At 40.0% G+C, this 26,548-nt stretch overlaps 1 protein-coding gene across 3 annotated transcripts in view; it reads left to right on the forward strand.

The window, feature by feature from the left end:
* Window positions 1–26,548, forward strand: part of COL4A2 (collagen type IV alpha 2 chain) — a 206,614-nt gene that overhangs the window by 165,924 nt on the left and 14,142 nt on the right. For all 3 annotated transcript variants that reach the window (XM_070732373.1, XM_070732371.1, XM_070732372.1), the window contains 8 exons: window positions 139–264; window positions 3,516–3,697; window positions 4,250–4,313; window positions 10,946–11,020; window positions 13,024–13,131; window positions 15,457–15,564; window positions 23,886–23,957; window positions 26,373–26,498. In XM_070732373.1, the coding sequence (XP_070588474.1) occupies window positions 139–264; window positions 3,516–3,697; window positions 4,250–4,313; window positions 10,946–11,020; window positions 13,024–13,131; window positions 15,457–15,564; window positions 23,886–23,957; window positions 26,373–26,498 (861 nt within the window). The remainder of the gene's footprint in view (window positions 1–138; window positions 265–3,515; window positions 3,698–4,249; window positions 4,314–10,945; window positions 11,021–13,023; window positions 13,132–15,456; window positions 15,565–23,885; window positions 23,958–26,372; window positions 26,499–26,548) is intronic.

Below are 26,548 nucleotides of genomic sequence, written 5' to 3' on the forward strand. Positions count from 1 at the left end.
CTTTTCCAGTTAGGATTGGAAAAACCTTTGGCAGTGAAATTGCTAAAAATGAAAATAGAGCAAGGCACAAATTCAATTTAATATAAGGCAACTTGTATGCTTCCAATACATCCTTGATTAGGATTCTTATCTTAAAAGGTGAGCGTGGAATTCGTGGTCTGCCAGGAGCACCTCCTAAGATCATGCAAACTATGATGCTGGAAGTGAAAGGAGAAAAGGGAAATAAAGGAACATTTGGTGTTAAAGGGAATATCGGCTTAAAAGGTAAAGAACCACTATGTATCATAAATACAATATATTAAAAAAAAATTGTTGTACCCTTCAGTATGCACCAAGTTCTGATTTTTCTACAGTGAGGGCAAGCTTCCTTCTCATCAGATTGTACATTCCTCCTTTTATGAAAGCATTCCCCAACCCTGGTTTACCAGTCTGTCCTAACTGAAACAACTCATTGCCTCTTACTTTTCTTCAATTTTTTCCTTTCCTGAATTATGGATGACTTCAAATACATAAAAGGAAGAGATTCCTAGTGAATTGTGAACAATACAGCTTAATGGTCTCAAACTAATGGAAAAGGCGAGTTGCAGCCAATTGCATATTACTCTCAGAAAGTAGAAGACACAAAGAATAGTGCTTCTTATGTTAACAGTCTTTGGACCTTTTTGAAACTTTAGATGTCTGCATGTCTGGAAATGGGAGAAGTTATAGAACCATCCTATTAGTCTGAAGTCTACATATTCAAGTTGACAGGACAGAAAAAAATGGCTTTTCCTCGAATGAGGTGACTTGGGATTCATTATACTCTGCATCCTCTTCACAGTCTTGTTAGATTCCTGACAAACGGTTGTGACCATCACAGTTTATCTTGGAGGAATTTTATGAGAGGGCTCAAGGAAGAAAGCAACAGTAGCATTGTTCTTTAGAGATCCAAATACTTGAGGAAAATGTTCAGCTATGGTCCACTATATCCTTATTACTTGGGGCTGATTTCAAGTGATAAAGCCAAAAAATACTGTGCTTTAGTAAACCAGTCTGGTTCCAGTGGAGCAGCAGGAGGGAAGCTTGGAGACGCTGCTCTGCCAGAATACGGCAAAAACATCTCAAAATAGGGATCTTGCAGTTAGGATTAGCAGCTTACTTTACAGTCCCAGGGAGAGAAGAAGTCACTGTACCCAGCGACCCTGTCGATCTACCTTTCTGGTAATTCTCTGTGGCTCTGTGAGAACTGAGAGCCGACCAGCCGATCAGCTGGGGCTTGGAAAATGGCGACCGCCAACATTCTCTGAGTCGCCGGAGCTGCGGGCACTGCCAAAGCCACTTGCTGCTGTTGTTTGTCATTGTCTGCCTGCCTGCTGGGCTAGCCCTGCCCTGCTGGAATTGGGATCCAGGGGGTTTTATAGCCCCAAAAGAAGACCAGCCGATCTATTTTTCAGGTAATTCTTTGTGACAACAAGCCAACAAGCCAATCAGCTGGGGCTCAGAAAATGGCGACAGCCAGCATTCTTTGAGCCACCAGAATCACCAGAGCCGTGGGAACCGCCAGATCCCCCTGCTGCTTGCTGTCTACCGCAGCCGTGGAAAGAAGTTTTTGAGTCAGCTCGGCCAGCTCTGCTCTGCTAGAACTGGAATCCTGGGATGCCAGGGCACTGAATGGTGGGGGTGCCTGGCGTTGAAAGGACTGCCGACGATGTGGAAATTCGGACATTCTACTGCCATGGGGTGGAGAGTTGATGCAGAGGAGGAGAAAGAGAATGAGAGAGACTGCGTTAGAACTAAGCAAAGATTGTTCAGAGATGGTTTGGAGACTGTATGGGGGTGCAGAAGGCGAGGGGGCCTGGAGATGTCACCCAAGATTGATAACTTTTGGAGGGCGACCAGGGCAACCGACGAGAACTGCCATTGCTACAGAAGAAGAAGAACCTGGGATAAAATCAAGCGAGGTAAAGAGACAAGACCTCAGAGTGCTGACCAGTGACAGTGGCCAGCACTTATCATTGTACTCAGAGACCTGGTTATCTACATTAGATTTTTCTACAACTTGCCAGACTGAAGTCTGGCACCATCTTGTGGCTGTTCCTGTCTTTTAAGAACCTTTGAGCTGATTAATGATCAAAAACTATTAACTAACAATTGATTCCCTATTTTTTATATATTTTTATATATTTTTGTATATTTTGTATATTTTTATATTCAAGTTTTTTATGCTTACTGTTTTTAGGTAAATTATTTGGGGGGTTTTTAAATTGATGGATAATTGGGGTGGATGTAGTAATGTGTTTAGAATGAATGATTGCTATGGGTGGAATGGATGGAATGAGTGGGACTATGGTATGAATGATATGTTTGGCCCACCTGACACTGGAGAGGCAGGAGGGGAGGAGGCACCTATCTCTGGGATGGCAGAGGGTCAGAATATTCCGGTAGTGCTGGGGAGAGGCAGATATGGCGGGAGCCATGGAGCTAGCCATTCCAGGGGAAGGAGGGATCGCTGCTTAATAACGATCCCTTGTTCCGGCTCTGTGAGCTCAACCCAAGGTACTGGTGATGAGTGTAATTCTGGCCCTGGGCTCAGGCTGCTGCTACTCAATGCCAGGTCAGTGGTAAATAAAGCTCTCCTCATCCGAGATTTGATCCTGGATGAGAAGGCCGACTTGGCATGTGTGACCGAGACCTGGCTGGGCCCAGAGGGAGGAGTTCCTCTCCCTGAAATCTGCCCAGCTGGGTTTCAGGTATGGCATCAGCCTCGACCCTAGGGAAGGGGGGAGGAGTGGTTATTGTAGCCAGGGAGAGCCTTTGCCTACGTAGACTCATTGCTCCAGAGATTGCAGGTTGTGAGTCCCTTCTGGTGAAGTTGGACTTAGGGGTTCAGGTGGGCTTGTTACTCACGTACCTGCCTCCCAGCTGCGTGAATGATCCCATTCAAGGAAGTGCATTCTAATCAACATTAATTAATTACTTTTTAATCAAAGCTTCTAGTATGCAATTCATAACAGCATAAAAGAGACATCCATGAATATAATATCCATGTTGTATTACAATAGCAAAATGTAACTAAAGACAAAAAAAATCCTATATGAAATATTCACCATAAACTCAATCTAATGTCATCTAGGCATCGAGGTTTGAATGCCAGAAGTGGAGGGCCAGATGCTTCTCTGGTAGCATATTTCACATTGGGTCATTTGCTGAGATGGTCTGCTTTCTGAACCTCTTATCTTTCACCATGGAAGATATAGAACCATCCTATTAGTCTGAAGTCTACATATTCAAATTGACAAGACAGAAAAAAATGGCTTTTCCTCGAATGAGGTGGCTTGGGATTTCACCATGGAAGGATCTTAAGCAAGACCTTTTGTTGCCCTCACAGGATAGGCAGAATGATATTGGATATAGTGGTCTATGCCCCTATTGAACATGCCAATTTAGAAGCAAGAACTTTGGGATAGAGCTACTACTGAGACATAAAGTTTTGCAGCAAAGAGAAGAAATTAACATTTTTAATTGTATTTTTGTAGGAAGCGAAGGATTAATTGGATTACCTGGTCAGTCAGGTATATCAGGTTTACCTGGATTTCCTGGTTTTGAAAAAGGTCACAAAGGTGACACTGGAATTAAAGGAATAACAGGTATTCCAGGATATGTTGGTATCCCAGGTCCTCGTGGTATACCTGGTTTCCCTGGAATCACTGGATGGAGGGTGAGTAAAATTGGATGTGTTGATGGATGTCTGCATGCATGAATCAAACTACCTTTGTGTTTTAACTCTTACTTTATGGGAGCTCATAAAGCAGAGCACCAAAATCCCTAAACCAAATTCTGTAAATCTAACCCACAACACACATTTATATTATCATAAGAGATTTTACTCTTTTTTCTAGGGTGAATCTAAAGCATAGAGCCTGGTTACTAGAGAGACTGACAATTTCTTCTGGCTGGATGGGCCTCCACCTGGTCCCTTCAATTATACAATATTATCTATAGGGCTTTGAAGACCTGGCTTTTTCTGCAGGCATTTGTCGAGGGATAGTGAAACCCCTTGGTTTTATATTTAACCTATCAGTAGTTCACATGATATTTTATTTTATTTTATTGTAATAAAAGCATACAAATTTGATAAATTTAAAAAGCATAAAACACTACACATTCTATAATTTCTGCTTAGCAAGACACATGACAGCATTCTGATAAAACCAAATGTCTGGTTAATATTAATTCTAATTGATAAATGTCTCCATTTCTAATGTGATAGGGAGAGAAAGGTGTTCCAGGAGTTCCAGGTGTGATTGGTGAAAATGGCCAACAGGGGGGAATTGGTGAGTCCAATTATTTTTAGGAATTTAAGTTTGTTTGTTTTTTAATTCATATATGCAGTTACATAGAGACATTGAACTTGGTTTCTTGAACCATTTTATTCTTCATATACTTCATATTTACCTGTTGCATTTTGTATTGTACTAAAACCAATGCAGAGTTCTCAACAAAGAGCAGAAGTGCTAGGGGCAGCTCACATCTACTCAATTTGTTAGGTGTTCCCAGTCTCTCCACATAAGATTTTGTTGTTGGCGTTTGTTGTATCCTGGAATGGCTACCTTGTAACTCTGTAAATAGTTTGTTCCTCTTTCTAGCGTTGTCTGAGCCGAAGCAGGAAGTCGCTCCTGATTGGCTCAGACGCGGCCGGCTCTAGCTTTGGCGGGAACCGCAAAAGTATAAAAGGAGCGGTTTCTCCAGGCAGAGTCAGTCGGTACTCGCTGAATTGTCACTTTGCCTTGCTGAGCTGTCACTTGTTCTCTGAGCTGAATAAAAGTACCGATTGCTCAAAACCCTGCCTCTGGGTCTACTTCACTGGCGACGAACGGACGGAAGAAACATCGCGTGCAATATGAACAAAGTCCAGATCGGCCAGGCTCCGGAACTCTTCGATCCCGAGAAGACAACCTGGGACGAGTATATGGCCACCTTCGAGATCTTCCTCGAGGCGGCGGGAATAGAGGACGCCGAAGCCGATCGCAGACGGGCTATTTTCCTAAATTACTGCGGCCCAGAAATCCGTGGACTTGCCCAGACTCTCACCGAACCGCAGCAAGCAAGAACCGTAGCGTGGGACGTCCTACAGGAAAAGCTAGCGAGCCATTTCAAACCGACCAAACCGGCCATGGTTTTTCGGCATCAATTTTCCATGATGGCTCAGAAGGAAACCGAGTCAATCAACCAGTTTACAACACGGCTTCGAACGGTACTTGCTCAATGCAAGTTTAAAGACCCGGAAGCTCGCCTCACCGACGCCCTGGTTTTCGGCATGAGAAGCGCTACAGTGAGAAATAAACTCCTCACCGAAGAAGAGCCGACTCTACAAACCGTGATTAAACTAGCGCAAACCGCAGAAGCAGCCGACGCAGCGGCGAGAGAATTGAAAGAGCACGGAAGGCGAGAACTCATTGCCAAAATCGACTCCGCGTCTCCCAGCGCCGTGGAAACAGACGACCTCAGCCAACCAACTCTCAGCGGGGACAACTGCCTCCTGGTGCAAGACCAGCCGAGACACCTTAGAGCTACTCACCCAGCCCCCTGCGCGGGCTGCCGGGGAAATCACCAGCGCCATCGATGCCCCTTCCGAGACGCTACATGCCGCCGTTGCAACCGGAGAGGCCACATCGCCATCGAATGCAGGGCAACAGCACCAGAAGAAACCTTCGCCACGCCGCAATACCAGCGACCACAAAACCAGACCCCCCAATCGCGAGAAAGGAGACCATTCCGCAACTCGGGTCAAAGGAACTACTCAACCGCTAACCGCGACTACTATAGAGGTAACTCTCAATTTTCCGTGAATAACACGGCAACCAAAAAGGGGGCTAAAATTGTTATCTCATTGTTACTAAATAACCAGCCTTGCTCAATGGAGCTGGATACGGGCTCTAGATATACCATCATGCCCTGGGAAAAATTTAAACTGTATATGCCTAATGTGTCTAAGGCTGACCTGAATCAAACCTCTTTGGTGATCAGAGACTTCCAAGGGGGGGTAATCTCGGTCCTGGGAACAGCAAATGTACCTATTGCATTCAAGAATGTTAAATGTACCCTTCCCATGCTTATTGTAACGGGGGCCAAACACTCTCTTCTGGGTTTAGCGTGGATGGAACCGTTGGGGATCGAGATTTCGGGTGTGTGTAATGTAAACTGTGATAATATGCCTAACTTTGTGAAAGAGTTCCCTGAAGTGTTCAGCCCCACCTTGGGATTGTATAAGGGACCCCCTATATCATTCTCTATTGACCCCAAGGTCCCACCGATCAGACTAAAACCTCGCAGGGTCCCCCTTCCGCTTCTCCCCAAACTAGACATACAGCTGGACAAACTCATTAGCCAAGGTATTTTGGTCCCTGTGGAACAGGGGCCATGGGAAACTCCCATAGTTACACCTCTGAAGCCAGATGGCTCTTTAAGAGTTTGCGCTGATTACAAATCAACCCTGAATAAGGCACTCCAACACCACCCCTACCCCATCCCGGTTGTGCAACAACTTCTACACTCCCTGGGGGAGAGGAAAAGGTTCGCAAAGATCGACCTGGCGCAAGCTTACCAGCAACTTCCGGTCGATGAACAAACAGCAAACGCTCAAACAATTGTAACGCACAGGGGGGCTTTCAAATGCACGAGGTTACAGTTTGGGGTAAGCATAGCCCCAGGAATATTCCAGAGCATTATGGAACGCCTATTGTCAGGGGTAAATGGGGCCATTCCATACTTTGATGACATCTTAATTGCAGGGGAAAACCAGGAACAAGTAAACAAAAGAATAAGGGAAGTACTTAAGAGGTTACAGGACAAAGGGTTAAGAATCAAGCCTGATAAATGTGTCTGGGGAACCAACAGTATAGAATTCCTGGGTTATAAAATAGATAAAGAAGGCATCCACCCCACAACAGAAAAGCTGAAAGCAATTAGAGAAGCCCCAGAACCACGAGATAAGAATGAGCTACAGGCATTTTTGGGCCTCCTTAATTTTTATTCCGTTTTTTTAAAGCAGAAGGCAACAGTAGCAGAGCCTCTCCATCGTTTACTCCAGAAGGAAGCCCGCTGGACATGGGGGAAAACTGAACGTGAAGCTTTTTCTCAAATAAAGGATTTATTAACTTCTAAAAGTGTAGTAGTCCAATATAGTGCTTCACTACCCATTAGGCTCACGTGCGACGCTTCGCCGTACGGCATAGGAGGAGTCCTAGCTCACGTTCTACCTAATAAGACAGAGGCCCCAATAGCATTTTTCTCAAGAACCATGACCAGCACAGAGAGGAATTATAGCCAGTTAGACAAGGAGGCCCTAGCATTAGTGGCAGGGGTAAAGAAGTTCCACAATTATATTTTTGGAAGAAGTTTTGAACTGGTCACTGACCACAAGCCCCTACTAGGTCTGCTAGCCCCCAACAAGCCCACTCCACCTTTTATGTCTCCAAGACTAATCAGATGGGCTCTTTTCCTCTCAGGGTACCAGTATGAGCTCACCCACAAGGGGGGAAAGGAAATCAATCACGCAGACGGCCTCAGCAGGTGCCCCATAGCAGACTTAGTGGAAGACCCTGTTCCTTCCACAGATGTGTTAATGATAGAACTCGAGGATAACCCACTAACCACGGCCAAAGAGGTAGCTGCACACACGCAGCAAGATGAAATCCTTAAACAAGTGGTGAACTGTGTTCTAAAGGGATGGCAACTTGATGTTGTGAAACCTGAATTGTGTGATTTTAAAAACAAAAGACTTGAGTTGTCATATGTAAAGGGTTGTCTGTTGTGGGGAGATAGAGTGATCATCCCCAAAAGCCTAAGGGGAAAGGTACTCAAAATGTTACATGTGGGTCATCCTGGGATTGTCAGGATGAAGAGCCTGGCAAGGGGGCATCTATGGTGGCCAGGGCTGGATGCTGATATTGAGAATTGGGTCTCAAAATGTGACCCGTGCCAAGAGTCACGGCCTAGTCCCCCCAAAACAACTCCGGCTGAGTGGGAACAGCCTGCTGGCCCTTGGTCTAGAATCCACATTGATTTTGCTGGCCCAGTGGGTTCCCAGTATTTTTTAATAGTGGTTGATGCCTTCTCCAAATGGGTGGAAATAATAGCAATGAACAACATAACCACAAGTGCCACCATCAAGGTATTGAGTAGACTGTTTGCATCCCATGGTTGCCCAGATATCTTAGTGTCTGACAATGGGCCACAGCTAACAGCCAGGCAATTCGAGTTGTTCTTAGATGGCCTAGGGGTCAGGCATGCCCTCATCTCGCCTTATTCGCCCTGGGCTAACGGATTGGCAGAACGTTACGTTCGGGTGGCAAAGGAGGCATTGCGCAGGTCAGGCCCTGGGGATGTGCAACAAAACTTGGACCAATTCTTACTAACCCAGCACATTACCCCTAACTCACGCACACATGTAAGCCCTGCAGAGTTATTGATGGGAAGAAAGTTGAGGTCACCACTAGACAGGTTAAACCCAAGGTTCTGTGTTAATAATAACCAAATGTGTGTAAAACCTGAAAGAGAAATGTATTTGGGACAAAATGTATATGTAAAAAGTTTTGATGGAAATGTAAACTGGATGAAAGGAATTGTTGTTAAGCAAAATGCACCAAAGACTTATATTGTAAAACTAGAGGATGGTCGTTTGTGGAAACGACACATAGACCACATTCGGAAGCGAGCAGAAAATCAATTGCCACAAACCACTGACATGGACTCTCCCCCTTCGACAGACTTTAGTGCATTGCCCGAGTTAAGAAACACGCAAAGAGACTTATCGGGCCAGGGGGAACCATCCAGCGACGCCGAGCCATCCTCGTCCTCCGAAGCCTTCGTTGGGCCTGCCAGGCCAAGTCCGCCGCGCCGGGAGAACAGCGGCGAGCCATCCTCCACAGTCAGTGTCGAAGGAGAAATTGAACTGCGCAGGTCAGCGCGAGCTCCTCGGAGGCCCCACCGATTGGATGACTTTGTCACATGGCTTTCATAATGGATGTGTCCAACTATGAGGGGAGGGGTGTTGTATCCTGGAATGGCTACCTTGTAACTCTGTAAATAGTTTGTTCCTCTTTCTAGCGTTGTCTGAGCCGAAGCAGGAAGTCGCTCCTGATTGGCTCAGACGCGGCCGGCTCTAGCTTTGGCGGGAACCGCAAAAGTATAAAAGGAGCGGTTTCTCCAGGCAGAGTCAGTCGGTACTCGCTGAATTGTCACTTTGCCTTGCTGAGCTGTCACTTGTTCTCTGAGCTGAATAAAAGTACCGATTGCTCAAAACCCTGCCTCTGGGTCTACTTCAGCGTTATATGAGCAAAGATGAATATCTTCGTTATATGTGTTATCGTTATATGTGTTATTTTCTTTATTTAAGAAAATAATATGATCTTCTACCTTCATTTTTGGCAGGAACTTCCATTTTTTATAGACCTTGGTATTTCCTCATTCTCCCCGAACATTGCAGAATACATACACCGAATAAAGCATGATACAGATTAGACATAAGGGAGCCATAAAACCAAAGGTTTTATAGAGTGGCAGGCAGCCACTTACCTCGCTTCCTGGACAGTCCTCGGCGGCTGGGGCAGGTGCACACACTCCCAACACGTGTGCATCTGTGCCCCATGCGATTTGGCTTCCGTGCATGCACAGCAAGCTAAATCTCATGAGATTTTGGCTATTTTCGCCGGTATTTTGTCTTCCGCTTATGCACAGAAGTAAAAACCCGGTGATTTCCCCTGGAAATCTGTCAGTCCAGACGTCTTTGTGATGTCAAAGCTCCGCCCATGGAATTCCCTATTGGGATTCCCCACCTCCTTTCCAGCCTCCAGGTTGGCCGAAAACGGCACCGCCAATCGCAAAAACACCGCTCCCCTGAGTGGCGGCACCTGGCTGTAACCTTCTGAAACAGCCGGGCGCTTCTCGGCGGCCTCCGGAACCCGAACCTGAACCCGAACTTCCGGGTTCAGCATTCGGGAGAACGCCGAGAAGCCCCCCGGCTGTTTCAGAAGGTGACAGCCGGGTGGCAGCGCTTCTTGGCAGCCTCCCAAACCCGAACCCAAAAAGTTCGGGTTCGGGTTCGGAAGAACGCCAAGAAGCCCCCCGGCTGTTTTAAAAGATGACAACCGGGCGGCGGCGCCCAGCAGAGCACCATTTTGCGTCTTTTTTTTCTTTTTGCACGCATTAATTGCTTTTACATTGTTTCCTATGGGAAACAATGTTTCGTCTTACTAACTTTTCGCCTTATGAATCTACTTCCGGAACCAGTTAAGTTCGTAAGATGAGGTATTACTGTATTGGCATAATTTCTTTCCTGGAAGAAGTTCTAGTACAGTGTTCCCTCATTTTTCGCAGGTTCCACGTTTTTTAAAAAAATATTAATTAAAAAATACTTCGCTGTTTTTTTCCTATACCATGTTTTTTCCCACCCGATGACATCATATGTCATCGCCAAACTAATAATTTTTGCAAATAAATAACAAAAAATAATTATTATTGTTAATAAATAATTATGTTTATAAATATCAGGATCACTAAGTGTCTTATTCAATGGTGAGTACCAGTAATAATGGTGAATAAATGGTTGTTAAAGGAATGGGAAATGGTAATTTAGGGGTTTAAAATGTTAAGGGATGGCTTGTGATACTGTCCATAGCCAAAAATGGTGTATTTACTTCCGCATCTCTACTTCACGGAAATTTGACTTTCGCGGGCGGTCTGCGGAAATCGAGGGAACACTGTATTTCTCAGTCCAGTCCGGGAAATCAGATGGTTTTCCCTAATCAAAGAGTCAAAGTGTCTCCATCTGTGGGGGAAAAAATCTTGAAGAATCTCTCTCTAAATCTGGATGTGTATAGCAATGAAATTCTCTAACAATTTTTTACATTAAAATATATTCAAAAGACAGATACTGGTAAAATTAAACATGTCGCTTGCTTAATAGGTGACAGAGGCGATACTATAAATTTGCCAGGAAGTAAAGGTTCCAAAGGAGTTCCTGGAATAGCTGGAGCAGCAGGTATTTATGTATGTGTAGTTTGTACATGTGTGCATTTATAATAGAGAATATTCATTATCAGATAAAATAGCTAACTAGAGAACAGATTTATTAAAAGTTGTATGCACTTAGGAATGACTACAATATATTTGATGCATTTCAATATCATTATAGAAGATGACTGAACATTCTATTTAATTAAGATAGAGTAATACATATAGATTTGTCATCTTTAATTTAATCAGAATCTTTATCATGAAACCATTATAATGATTCCCATTTCCAGATAGAAAACTGACATCGCAATGTTCATACCACTCAGAATGCAGCCTACTCTCTCTGCTTTCTCTTTCCACACATCTTGGAACATTGCTGACTGCCTCATTCTCTTCTTTCCTTTCTCCTGGCCACATGACCTTGAGTGAAGCATGTGTGGTGTGCTGCCCTTGCTTTCCAATACACTCGGGATCTACAATCAAAGATACAATATAGGGGAAGTGCAGAAATATTTACACAGATGCAATATTTTACTTTCTTATACAAAAGAAAATATAGACGCTTCCTATCATTCCTGCTAGTTGGAAAGAATTCCAGAGCCATGATGTAAAGGCTCTCCCTACCTTGTTCAGTTTTGAAATAACATAATGATGGCATATATTGATTGAGTTCACTGCTTACAGTAAGATCTTATATATCTGTGTTTTGATCTGGTTCATATTGAATGAACCCAACCAGTTATGGACTTAACTTAGTAACAGAATTAAATAAATAAGCTAGCTAGCCTGTCAAAAATGTGCACCGTCAATATCACCTAATTAAATTAAATCTGCAATAATATGTTTAAACGTAGCAGATCTGTAGCCTTTTAAGTTGCTTTGCTTTGTAATGCCTATTACTTCTAATGTGGCTATAGAATTAATTGTGGGAACTTTGGTCATAAGAACTGTAGTTTAAAACATCTAGAGCAGTGGTTCTCAACCTGGGGGTCGGGACCCCTTTGTGGGCCGAACGACCGTTTCACAGGAGTCACCCAAGACCATGAGCAAAAGACAATTTTCTCATGGTGTTCTATTCTGGCACCTTGGAACATATTCTTACAATCCGACCAATCAGGCATTTAAAGTGGGGGTGTCCCGCTGACCTTCCTGCCAATCAGCTTAAAGCTCTGTTGGGAGAATTTGTGCTAGGCTTATGGTTGGGGGTCACCACAACATGAGGAACTGTATTAAGGGGTCGCGGCATTAGAAAGGTTGAGAACCACTGATCTAGAGAGATCCCTGCTTATCAATAAAAGTCTCAGCAGGTGACAATATTAAGAGGATCAGGCCTGGAAAATATCGTATTTTTCAGAGTATAAGATGCACCAGAGTATAAGACACACCTAGATTTTAGAGGTGGAAAACAAGGAAAAAAATATTCTGAATTGAATGGTGTAGTAATATATTATTTAATAAAATACCAGTGTAGCAGAATATTTTTTATAAACATGTATACTTTTTACAAACATGTACACTTTTTAAAAACTTCAATCTTGATAGCTTTAGAACTCGTGGACTTCAACTCCCAGAATTCCTCCTCCAGTCATGCTAGATGGGATAATTAGAAGGCAAAACTGTCCCCGTTTTTGTGAAAAATTGACCATTTTTGCCCATTTTTTTGCAAAAATTGGGTGGGCAAAAGGTCTGGGAAGCCTGCAGAGAACTCCTGGGGGCTGGCAAAAATGCCCCCATTTTGTGGAAAACAGGCCATTGGGTTCATTAAACACTATTTGGTTCGTTATTTATACGGAGAGTGATTTTAGACTGGGTTTGGCAAGAAATGACTGTGAGGGGAGTGACCTTAGTGATATTGTCCACGCCTACCCAATCACATGACCAGTTCACAATATAATTCTTAATATTTGAAAAATACTACCATTCTTCTCTTGTTGAAATATTTATGAATGAGCATAAAATGAAGACTTCATTGGGCCCAACATGTCAGAAATAACACTATACAAAAATGTATTTTTTTCTGTTTTATAGGGTTGAAAGGTGACAAAGGAAAGAAGGGTGAAGCTGGGGATGAAGGATATGATGGTGTGGAAGGCACGAAAGGCCCTTCAGGCTCCCACGGGTTAACAGGGCAAAGAGGTGAAGTTTTTATATTTTAGATATTCACAAATAACAAAGTTTATAACAAATAAGGTAAATATTATGAGTAGACAATGTGATACTCAGATATTGAGAAGTTGCATACATACCCAGCATGCTATTCCCTTTACAGTAATTCATTTTGTGCAGAAAACACAAACAACCTCAAAGCATGAGATAAGAAAAATGAAAAATGGTTTAAACTAAAATAACCTCTCTGTGGTTTCTATTCTTGCTTACTATCCTTGTTTTCTCCTTATCCACATTGCCTTATATTCTCCAGTCTTTTCTTTCATATCTCTCTCCCTCGCCCCCTCCCCCGTACTTTATTTTCTTTTCTTTTCTTTTTTGAAGATCTCAAGTCCATCCATCCAGGATTTTTTTCTAATTTCCCCCTTCCATCTTCGGTAATATAATTATTGTGCAATTAGCTCCTCATTCATTATCTTTATGACTGGATCACACCAAGGTGCTGTTTTTAAACTCTTATTCAAACCATATTCATTCATGATTCTATCACTTTCAGAACATTTTACCACCATTATATCCTTCATCAATTTTCTCAAACTTACAATCATGCTTTTTAGATTTATACAGTAATAATTTCCCCGTCATTATATGCAAGGATGTATGCATATACCACATATTCAAAACAGATCTTTTGTAAATAGATGCTCACCGGTGGAGTTCTAAATGGACGCCTCAATCCATGTCATCTCACAAAAGAACTATTTGCTTAGATCACATTGTTTTATAATGTTGCATATTTTTTTTCTAAAAATTTATCCCAGGTTCTTTCATTTCTCACTGTTCATTGCAGCATAAAATGAAACTATAAAAACAAGTTATGAATTTCTACTTTTATGCATATCCACAACAATCCAGCTAGTACTACCTGGGAAGCAGTGATGGGCTACCAAAATTTTTGCTACCATACTGTGGGCACGGCTTATGCATTGGGTGTTCTGGGGTGGAGCTCTATTTTCACTACCCCACTGCATTCTCCCCCGTCCGGGCAGTAGCCCACCCCTGATCAGTGTTCCCTCTAATTTTTTTTTTTGGGGGGGGGGCAGAAAAGTATAGTGTCTGAGCGGCAGTCCCTTCGGGACTGGGCGGCACAGAAATAATAAACAAACAAACAAACAAAGAAAAAAACCACCCTGTTTTGCCTCAGAGAATTTCAAAATAAAATACTGTACTGTGTGTCTATAACAGTGAGCTCATAATAGGGCAACTCTATCAATATCAAAATGCCACTTAAATAGTTGAGCTAGTTTCAAACTAGATTTTGATTTTCTTTCTCTCTTCCTTACTCCCATTCTTTTTCTTTCTCTTTTCCTTCCTCTCTTTTTTCTATCTGTTTCTCTCTCTTCCTCTCTCTCTCCTTCCCTCACACTCTTTCCCTCTCGGCTTCTGGGCAGGCTTGGAAAACTCTGAGTTGATGATGATTTTTAAGTGAGCGATTGCTCACTGCTCAGCTTAGAGGGAACTATGCCCCTGATTATCTACTATATAAAGTGTATGTACACACACGCACATATACACATTCAAACTCATTTACTGCAATAGAAAACATACCCAGAGCCCAGAAGGGAAAAAACGAAACAAAATCCAAATTTTGCTACTGGTACTGTGTACCTGACCGTAGAAGCCCATCACTGCTGGGAAGTATTCAAACCTGTACTTTATTCCATCATTCAAACCTGCACTTTGACTGTCATGAATATTATCATTTTATCATTTACAGTATTTTGAGAGTAATATGTATCATGATAAATTAAAACAATGGTTTGCTAATGAAAAATGCTAGATTTTGTCTCATCAAGCTTGTTTTTTTATTTATTCTTTTAAATAAAATCACAGTGCATTTGATTAAAATTCTAACAAGTTGTTGCCCAAACAAGAAAAATAAATTAAAATAAAGTATGAGATCCAAATCCAGAGAACATATCATCAGATTTTTAGAGAGTGTCTGATTGTCCCATATAAAATAGCAAATGTTTTCTTTGCTTAAATATAAAGGATATGGTTTGAATTTTAACAGAAGCCTTGCTTAGTTCAATATATTGTTATTTTTCTCCATTACCAACTCCTTTCAATTATAATCAAAAGTAATTTACACACTCATAATCTAAATATAACAAATGTGGCATAACCTATTTCCCATTATTATATTGGTTTTCAATGTTAAAATAATAAACAATGGATTCTTTCAAAAATTGATATATTTTACCATTATTGGAGGAATACACTAATATTTTAATGGAGATATACATGTATGTATGTATGTATGTATGTGTATTTATTTATATATTTGCTCTGTAGGATTCCCAGGAAAGTTTGGGGAACAAGGTGCATCTGGAGATCCAGGTATTCCTGGATCTTCTGGTGACAAAGGAAATGTTGGAAACATTGGCTTCCCAGGAAGAAAAGGTAAATTGAATTTATTTGTTTGTTTGTTTGTTTGTTTATTCCAATACACAATGAGGGTTTTAGTGGGTATATATATATACTATATACACATAGTAAAATACATGATGAAGGTTATAGAGGAGATACTCATAGTAAAATATATCTATGAAATAATAGAAAAGAAGATATAGTAATAGAACATATCAATGAAAGAATAGAAGAAGAGGGACTTCCTGGTTGGCAAGGAGGGGCGAAGCAGCTGTGAGGAGGATCTCTCCTCCCCATGACTGCTATTTCCTTCGATTTCTGAGACCTTTCGGGGCACAGTTCGTTTGGAGGGCGACGTGGGTAATGAGGGATCATCCAGGCATCGATTGGTAAAGGCATTTTACAATCGGTGCGAAGGACACCCTCTCTATCGGAGATCAAAGGCGTCTGTCAAGCTGTCACCAGTATGGCGGACCTGAAGCCTCAATGAGCCACCGCAAAGGGAAGCAAGTGAGATAAACAGATTTTCAAATCTTCAGCTTATATTTGTACTGTTGTTGTTAACTTTAAGAAGAACAAGCCTGGCACAATTAAAATTAGACTTACTTTTATTTTGAAAAACACCCACCCCCAGTCGGAGATCGGAAGAAAGAAAAAAAAACCTTAAATTAGTAAAAGCGGCGAAGGCGAGAGGAGGGAAATGCCTGATATCTGACCAGATTTGGAACTAAAATATCTGAAGATTAGATCTCTGTAGGGGGAAGAGAATATTCCCAAGCATATCAACTTTGTGATTCTTTCATCTTTGCCTAAAAAAAACAAAACTGACGCAGACATCTAATTGACATTCACTTTCGCTGGGATTTACGAACCGGAAACTGCCTGGGTGAGCCGGAGTTTAACGTGGGAAATTTCTCTGTTTGTTGTGGTGATCAAAACCTTGAAGATTTAAACTGCAGCAGATAATTATTATACAACGGGATAATTATTATACAACGGGAGAGAAGGTGATTTATAACTGAAGCGACGGTGAGGTTTGACAAGCAGCCGATAAGAAAAGTGAGTGGAGAAGTGAGCAGAGAAACCGGAACAGCACAGGGAGAAAAATCTGACAGAGAGAGTGACCCTGAACACAGCTAAACAGAAAGGAAAGATTTGTTTTGGTGAGACTCTGCTGTCGGGTTTTGGATTACTTGAACTAGTGAGACTTTACAAGATCTTATCTGGCGGCAGAAAGACTGTGACAGGAGTAAAAGACTTTAGAATAACGGCCAAATTGCAAGAGGCGAAGAGAACAGTAAATGAACTGACATCATATCCGGCTATTAAGTTGCAGTAGAAGATTTGGAACTTGCATATTAGGGGAGTAGGAAACGCTAAGCAGCAAAGAAAGTGTTTTCACAATTTAAAAAGTTAAAAATTTCCTTCTTTCCTTCCTTTTTCTTCCCTTTTTTCTATATTCTATGTTACAACCTATTAGTTCTCTTTTTATTTAAATTAATACATATATATTAAGTGTTTAGACAAATTATAAAATAGAAGTCTGTATTAATAGATTAATAGCATAGATAATACATAAGTATAGATTTAGACATAGCCTTATAGATACAGTGTTCCTTTTTTTAAAAAAAAAATATATATAGCATATATATATATATAGTATAAAAATATTAATTGTTTATTATTATTATTTTTGATTCTTAGATATATTTACATAATTGTTAATAGATTAATTGTTTATAACTACACTGATACTCAGATATACTTATATTTAGATATTTAGATATATTTAATATACTAAAATAGTTATTAAGTCATTAAGTGCTATAGAAATTTTAATTAATTATTATAGAATTTGTAGCCTTGTAAAAAACGTTAACATTTCTAAGAAAAATAATAGAACTTTTAAAGTGCATAAATATTTCCTATGGTCATATGGAATAGAATATATAATATTTTAGAAAAGCAAAACCAGATTATAAAAGAAATGGCCAATTACCAGCCCAGAGGTGGTAAAAAAACAACCCCAGCCACACCTTCAAATACACTATCTTCAGCTTCTTCAGCATCACAAAGACAAATAGATGATATGTTAAATCCAGAGAAAGAAAAAGAGAAAGAAAGTTCCTCACTAATGCAAAATATGAATAAAACATTGACAGTTATGCAAGAAGCAATGCTGAAACTACAAGAACTTATTACCAATAACCACCTAGAGTTAAAAACTGATATCCTTAGGTTAGAAAACAGACTGGAAACAGCACAACTTGCAACACAGAAAAATGAACAAAAAATTACACAGGTGGAAGAGAAAATAGAACAGAGTGAGAAAAAAATTGAACAGGTAGATCAAAAACTTAAGGAATCCCATAAGGATCTCGAAAACTCCCTGATTCAGCTGGAGTTGGAACGATCTTCTTATTTTTTAAGATTTCAAAATGTGATAGAGACAGAGAATGAAAACTTAGGGGAGATTATGATAACCATAATTTCAGGAATATTACAAACCAGTCGGGAAGAGGTAATAAGTGAACTGGATGAAATTTACAGAATTAACACTAATTATGCCCGTAGAAACCGACTCCCGAGGGAGATCCACCTGAGATTTGCTAGAAGGATCATGAGAGACAGGGTATATGCAATTTCTAGAGGAAGGAAAATGACATATAAGGGTAAAGAATTAAATATATTAAAGCAAATCCCTAGAAAGGTAAGAGAGAGAAGGAGAGATTATAAGACACTAGCCTCTGTCCTAAACAAAAAAGAAATTACATTTAGATGGATTAATCCCGAAGGGATGATGATAAATATTGATGGCAGAAGAGTTAAAGTGGACTCCCTTGAAAAAGCACAAGAAATATACGAACAATTGGTTAACACTGAGATAGAGTTAGAGAGCGGGGAGAGATTAGAATCTAGTAAAGAAGAAGAAATTGAAATTGACAAACAAACAGGTGGAAGGACGGGGGAGACGGGGGGAGAAAGAGAAAGGGAAGAAGGGGCTAAGACCAGATCCCAAACAGCAGCAGCAGCAGCAGACAAATAGAAACAAACAAACAAAAGGAACTAAAAACAACCAAGAAGGAAAAGCCCTCTTTCTTTTATTCTTTTATTCTTGTTTATATATTCTCTTTCTACCCATTCAAAGCTAAATGCCACTGGGAACTAAACTAATTTCAATAAACATAAATGGTCTCAACAACAATCAGAAAAGAAAAAAGGTTTTCTCCAAACTCCTGAAACAGAAAGCACAGATAATATGTCTACAAGAAGTACATATCAAACTTGCACACAAAAAATATTTAGAATACACCAAATTGGGAGAGCTATACACTTCTCTAGATGAAAAAGAAAAGAAAAGAGGGGTAGCCACATATGTGAAAAAAGAATTAAACCCAAGAGAGATAAAAACTGACCCAAAAGGAAGATATATTATAGTAGAAGTAGAAATCAAAGGAGAGAAAATATTATTAGTAAATATATATGCACCAAATCATGAATTGAAACAATTTTATAAAAAAATACATGAAATATTATTACAATTTAACCAAACAAATATATGTATAATAGGAGACTATAACGGAATAGTGAACCAAAAACTGGACTACAAAATAGAAACCAAGAGTAAAATAAAAAGAGCCACACTACCAACCACATTTGAGAAAATGACGGATGAACTAGATCTGGTAGATATGTGGAGATTAATACATCCAAATGAAAAACAATTTACATTCTACTCTGCCCCACACAACTCTTTCTCTAGGATAGATATGGTATGGCTAAGTAAGAATATGCACAAAAAAATAAAATCTGTTGACATAGAACCAAATACGTGGGCTGACCATAACCCAATAACAATCACTTGGCAGGGGGAAAAGAAAGAATTTAGAAGATGGTCATTAAATACAAACCTACTTCGAGATGAAAAATATACAGAAATGCTAAACAAAGAAATAAAATTATTTCTAGAGGAAAATAAGAAACAACCCACCTCAACTCAAATACTATGGGACACACTGAAAGCATATACTAGGGGAGTTACTATATCATATACAGCTAAAAAACAAAAAGAAGAGAAGGCAGAATATAATCACTACGTAAATAAAATAGCCAACCTGGAAAAAACTCTTCAACAAAACCCAACAAACAAACAGACACAAATATCACTAAGGGAAGCTAAATCCAAAATAAATATATTAGAACAGCAAGAATTTATTAGAAATTTAAAACAAACGAAACAAAAATACTTTGAAACAGCTAACAAACCAGGTAGATGGCTTGCACAGAAAATCAAAAAAATGAGAAGCGAAAAATTAATTTATCAATTAGAGGATAAAGACGGGACAATACAACACATGGAACAACAGAAAAAGGAAATAATACAAGATTATTACAACAACCTATATAAAGAAGAACCAATTGAAATGGTAAAAATTACTAAATACATACAAGAAAATAATACCATACAAATTGAAGAACTCGATAAACAAATTTTAAATGAAAAAATTACTCTACAAGAAATCCAATTAGCATTAAAAAAACAAAAAAACAATAAAACCCCAGGGCCGGATGGACTCCCGGGGGAATTCTATAAAGGAAATAAAGATCTATTTGAACCCATATTACTGGAGACATACAATGAAATATTAGAACAAGCAAAAATTCCAGAATCCTGGAGAGAATCATACATAACGATGATACCAAAGGAGGGGTTAGACAAACAGAAAATAAAAAACTACAGACCAATTTCTCTGCTTAACGCGGATTATAAGATCTTTATGGTAATCTTAGCAGACAGAATAAAAGAAATATTAAATAAAATCATCAACACAGACCAAAATGGCTTTCTACCCTCCAGACAAATTTTCAACTGCACCAGGACAGTTTTAGACGTCTTAGAATATGGTGAAGCCCATCCAGGAAAACAAATAGCTCTTGTCTTCCTGGATGCCCAGAAGGCATTTGATAATGTTAATTGGCAATACTTAAATGAGTTAATTAGAGAATTAAAATTAGGTAACAGATTTGAAAACATTATCAAAAATATATATACCACCCAAAAGGCCAGAGCAATAATAAATGGAGACACTACAAAACCAATTTTGATAGAAAAAGGAGTCCGCCAAGGCTGCCCAATGTCACCCTTATTATTTATACTGACACAGGAACTACTACTAAATAAAATAAGAAATAATAAAAATATACAAGGAATTAAAATTAAAAAAGAAGAATACAAATTACAGGCATATGCGGACGACATCGTGTTCTTTTTAGAAGAACCAACCAGCTCTGGCCCAGAGCTAATCAAAGAAATTGAAATTTTTGGGGAATTTGCAGGTCTAAAAATAAATAAACAGAAAACAATGTTAATGACAAAAAACATGAGTATACGACAAATTAGGAAATTAGAAGAAACTACTAAACTCCAAACTACAAAAAAAATGAAGTACTTAGGATTAATATTAACAAACAAAACAATTACACTTAAAAAGGACAATTATGACAAATTATTGCAAGATACCAAAAAAAATTTAGAGAAATGGAAAGACCTACAAATATCAATGTTAGGCAGAATATCTGTAATAAAAATGGATATTCTTCCCAAATTTTTATATCTTTTTCAGACAGCTCCGATTAACTTGGAACCAAATTTTTTTAAAGAAATCAATAAAATCATCTCCAAATTCATCTGGCAAAACAAAAGGCCAAGAATAAAATATGTGTATCTCCAAGATAATAGAATTAGAGGAGGCCTGGGGCTCCCGGATCTAAAATTATACTACAAAGCGGCAAGCCTAATTTGGATAAAAGAGTGGATTAACTTAAAAAATAAGAGAATACTTGTATTAGAAGGTCATGACTTACAAACAGGCTGGCATGCGCATTTATGGAAAGATAAATTGCAAAAACAAACTATATTTGACAGTCACTTGATCCGTAAATCACTACTAAAAACCTGGTACGAAATTAAAAATAAACACTACGACAAAATTCCAAGATGGCTTTCCACTATGGAAGCCATCATCTACCCAAATTTGATCGACATAGCCAAAACCATCCAGTACAGAGACATATTACACCCAAACGGGGAACTCAAATCTAGACAAGAACTGGAAAGATTAAATCATAAAATGGATTGGTGGACATACGCCCAAATAGAATCCAGATTTAAAAAAGACAATCAAACACCCGGTATTCAAAAATCTATGAACCCATTAGATAAGATTCTGATAGGAAATGAAAACAAACAAATAAGCAGAATATACCAAATACTTTTAGAACAGGAAAGAATAAAAGATACGACCAAAACACCAATGATAGCGTGGGAAAAAAATCTGCAACACGCCATCCATATTGCCGACTGGGAAAGAACATGGACCACAATATCCAAAATAACCCTTTCGGCAGCATATAAGGAAAACTATTACAAATTATTCTACAGATGGTACCTCCCACCGGCGAGATTAGCAAAGATCCACCCAACGTTATCAGACTCATGTTGGAAGTGTAAAAAGGAAAGAGGTACGTTTTTCCATATGTGGTGGTCCTGCCCCATGATACAAAAAATTTGGACAATAACTCATACTTGGCTCACAGAGATCACAAAAGAGGAAATAGAACTCACACCGGAAGCTATGCTTTTAGGAGTTTGGAGAAAACATTATTCAAAACAAACAATGCTCCTCACAACACATATTAACACCGCCACGAGAATTGCGATAGCACAACTCTGGAAAAGTGATCAGATACCAACGGAAGATTTAATTATAGATAAGATATATGCATGTGTAGAGATGGACGAATTCACGAACTCAATTAAGGGAAATAAATTAATAGAATCAAAAAGAACATGGCAAAAATGGCACGAATGGGTTCAAAAGAGAACATAAAAGCAACATAATATGAAACAACAGTACAATTGAAACGACCTACAGTTACCGTGTATAATTAATGAACGTAATAGATTTTAGAATTTAAAAATATAAAATACAATGTATATAATGAAAGAAAACCGGTCAAAACTTACTGTCAGAATGTTAACTGAGAATATGTATAATCTGTAATTCAAAATAATATGTGATGGGAATGACATAAGAAAAATTAATAAAGAGATTTAAAAAAAAAAAAAAAAGAAGAAAGAATAGAAGAAGAGATATAGAAATAGAAGAAAGTTATAGGAGATATAGGAGAGCAATAGGACAGGGGACGGAAGGCACTCTAGTGCACTTGTACTCGCCCTTTACTGACCTCTTAGGAATCTGGATAGGTCAGCCGTGGATAATCTAAGGATAAAGTGTTGGGGGTTTGGGGATGACACTATGGAGTCCGGTAATGAGTTCCATGCTTCAACAACTTGGTTACTGAAGTCATATTTTTTACAGTCAAGTTTGGAGCGGTTAATATTAAGTTTAAATTAAAGAGTTGATATTAATATGTTATGGGCTACATTCAGTGGCAGCTTCTTTTCCTGTGTTTCATATCTATTTAAAAAATACTGTCAATCCTGTGGAATTGTTTTGGGAAGTCCATGAAAGTCTATGGGATAAGTTTTAAGAATCCATTCCATTGGTGAAACAGCTTTGAAAGAACAGAAAACCTCTGAAGCAAAGTACCTGAAATCTAGCAATAGGTGTCATCTTGTCCGAAGTGTCAAACATTCCTTCAACTGATATACCAGTGGCTCTGAGTCCATTATGATATATGGGCAGGAGAAAGAGATATGAAAATCTGGGCCTGCTGTACCTGCTTTTCTTTGATGTTAAGGGCTTTTTTAAGTATTTGCAATAAGCTGCTTCATTTTGTTGTCTAGAATAATAATAAAGCAATCCTTAAAAAATAAGTCTAATAATTCGAACATTCTACAGACATTTATAGTTATTGATTTACCTCCTTGCATCCAGTTCAGCAGGAAATAAAAATCTGCATCTCTCTCCCAGCAATTTGCCTCCTTACAGCTAGTTTCACTTTAAATTTAGCACTGGCCTCAAATCAGCTGAGGGTTGGGAAGCTGGTAATGAGTTACTTGGCTTAACAGGTTCTTTTCTGTTTGCTGCAAGGAGGTAAATTGCTAGGATGCAGAGGCCAAAGGGTAGGGGTGGTTGGGTAGGGTTACATTCAGTGTATAAGACGCAGCCAAGTTTTCAGTAAAAAGGTGTGTCTTATACCCTGAAAAATATGATAGCTTTTTCTTGTATTTTCCTGCAATTTGCTCAATAATGTGTGTTTCAGCTTCTGTTAACAATAGTATTTCAATAGAATAATGATTATAATATTTGCCTAGCTGACAAAATTTTATCAGTATTATATTTTTTGTAAGTTTGTAAATAATACTGATTTTGCTGTACTTTTGGAAGGTGTGCCTGGGATCAGAGGACTTCCTGGATTAGATGGTTTGCCAGGTTCTAAAGGCTTGTCAGGATCACCAGGTATGTTCCAGTTTTGAGATGGTCTGACATATATTACGAAACCTGACTTTTCTTATGGATAAACTTAACATAATTTGAAATCAAAGGAACAACAATCCCACCCACCCCCATATCTAACTATAGATTAAGCTTTATAGGTTATAAATTTGTATATATAACTTACAAAGTTTTATAGCTGTTATTAGCTTCATTAGTTTCTTCGGTAGCAAAGGGCGATTTTTACCTGCTGAAGCTATTGTTATATCAATAACCTTAGTGACTGATGTCCTAAAAATATTTCATTTTGATTACTGAAATGTGGGAAGCAGCCCAGAAGCTTGCAGGTACAAAATGTGACAGCTGGAACACTGGCTGTAATGAACGGTATGATTATATAGCACTGTTGGTACATCATTTTTATTCTTTTCCATTTAATTTCTGGATCCAATTTAAAGTGCTAATGTTAATCTGGAAAACTGTTATTGGGGGCCATAATATTTGAGAAAGCATTTTTAATTCAGATCATATCTGAGAGTGCCATGCTGAGATATTTGAAAGTAAACCTCTTCAGCAATAGAAACCCAGAAAGGTTTAACTACAGTATTGTAGTGCAGTGCAGGCCATGGAGTGTTGACGAGACATGGACATATCTGGGAAAGGCCATAATTGCTCTCGCGGCCACATTCTTCATGATCTGAAACTTCCGAACACTTTTCAAAGGTAGCCCCATGTAGAGAGTGTTGCAGTAGTCAAATGTCGAGGTGATGAGGGCATGAGTGACTGTGAGCAGAGACTCCCTGTCCAAATAGGGATGCAACTGGTGCACTAGGCGGACCTGGGCAAACGCCCCCCTCACCACAGCTGAAAGATGTTTCTCTAATGTGAGCTGTGGATCGAGGAGGACACCCAAATTGCGAACCCTCTCTGAGGGGGTCAATAATTCTCCCCCCGGGGTAATGGATGGACAGAGAGCATTGTCCTTGGGAGGCAAAACCCACAGCCACTCCATCTTGTCAGGGTTGAGTTTGAGTCTGTTGACATCCATCCAGGCCCCAACAGCCTCCAGGCACCGACACATCACTTCCACTGCTTCACTGACTGGACATTGGGTGGAGATGTATAGCTGGGTATCATCAGCGTACTGATGATACCTCACCCCATGCTCTTGCGTGATCTCACCCAGCAGTTTCATGTAGATGTTGAATAGCAGGGGGGAGAGGACCAACCCCTGAGGTACCCCACAAGGGAGAGACCTAGAGGTCAACCTCTAAACCCCCACTAATACCGACTGCGACCGACCGGAGAGGTAGGAGGAGAACCACTGAAGAACAGTGCCTCCCACTCCCAGCCCCTCCAGCTAGTGCAGAAGGATACCATGGTCGATGGTATCAAAAGCAGCTGAGAGGTCAAGAAGCACCAGGACAAAGGAAAAGCCCCTGTCCTAGGTCCACCAGAGATCATCCATCAGCGCAACCAAAGAAGTTTCTGTGCTGTAGCCGGGCCTGAATCCTGACTGTTGAGGGCCTAGATAATCGGCTTCTTACAAGGACCACTGGAGCTGGAGCGACACCACCTTTTCAACAACCTTCTCCATAAAGGGAAGGTTGGAGACTGGATGATAGTTGTTAAGCACGGCTAGGTCCAGGGAAGGCTTCTTGAGGAGGGGGCGCACAAGTGCCTCCTTGTAGGGAGCCGGGAAGGACCCCCCCAAAGAAGCATTGACAATCTCCTGGACCCAGCTCCGTGTCATCTCTCTGCTGGCCGAAACCAATTAAAAGGGACATGGATCCAGTAAACAGGTGGTGGAACTCACAGCTCCAATGGCCTTGTCCACTTCATCAGGTGTCACAAGGTCAAACTCCTCCCAGACAGATGGACAAGAACAGGCCCTGGTCACCTCGACGAACTCATTGTCAGCTGGATCCGAGCGACTTTATCAGTGAAAAATGAGTTAAATTCCTCGTCACTACTCTGCAACGGTTCCCCAACTCCCCCGATTAAGAAGGGAGCAGGTCACCCTAAACAGAGCGGCCAGGTGGGATTCCGCTGATGCAATCAAGGTGGCTTGATACGCGCATCTTGCCGCCTTGAGCGCCACTTTGTAAGTTTTAATGTGAGCTCTTATAATGTCCCCTCTAGTCCTTCTTTTCCCTAGACTAGTCATAGACTTTTCCCTAGACTAGTCTGGGCTTTTGATCATCTTAGTTATTTTAATCAAATATTTTCAGTTTTATTTGTGTTCCTGTGGATACTTTTGAGATTTTTTTTGCTGTATAGTGACTCACAAATTTTGAAATATGAAAACTCTCCATATTATTCTTACATTTCTGTGGTTAGCATGTAAGACTTCTTCATTTAAAAGTTGGATAATTAATATTGTTATATTTTTAAAAGTGTTATGCTGAATATAGAAATTTTCATTGTTTTCTGTAACAGGTCCAGATGGATACGGCATATCAGGTTTTCCAGGTGTTTTGGGTGAGAAGGGTACAGCAGGAGACCCAAGCCCCATTGAAGGCAGCAGGGGACTTCCTGGTCAGAAGGGACAAAGAGGAGATCCAGGTTACTTTATTAGCCTGACAATTAATAATATATTTTCATTTTTAAAGAAA

The sequence above is a fragment of the Erythrolamprus reginae genome, chromosome 1 (genome assembly GCF_031021105.1).
Source record: "Erythrolamprus reginae isolate rEryReg1 chromosome 1, rEryReg1.hap1, whole genome shotgun sequence".
Taxonomy (NCBI): domain Eukaryota; kingdom Metazoa; phylum Chordata; class Lepidosauria; order Squamata; family Dipsadidae; genus Erythrolamprus; species Erythrolamprus reginae.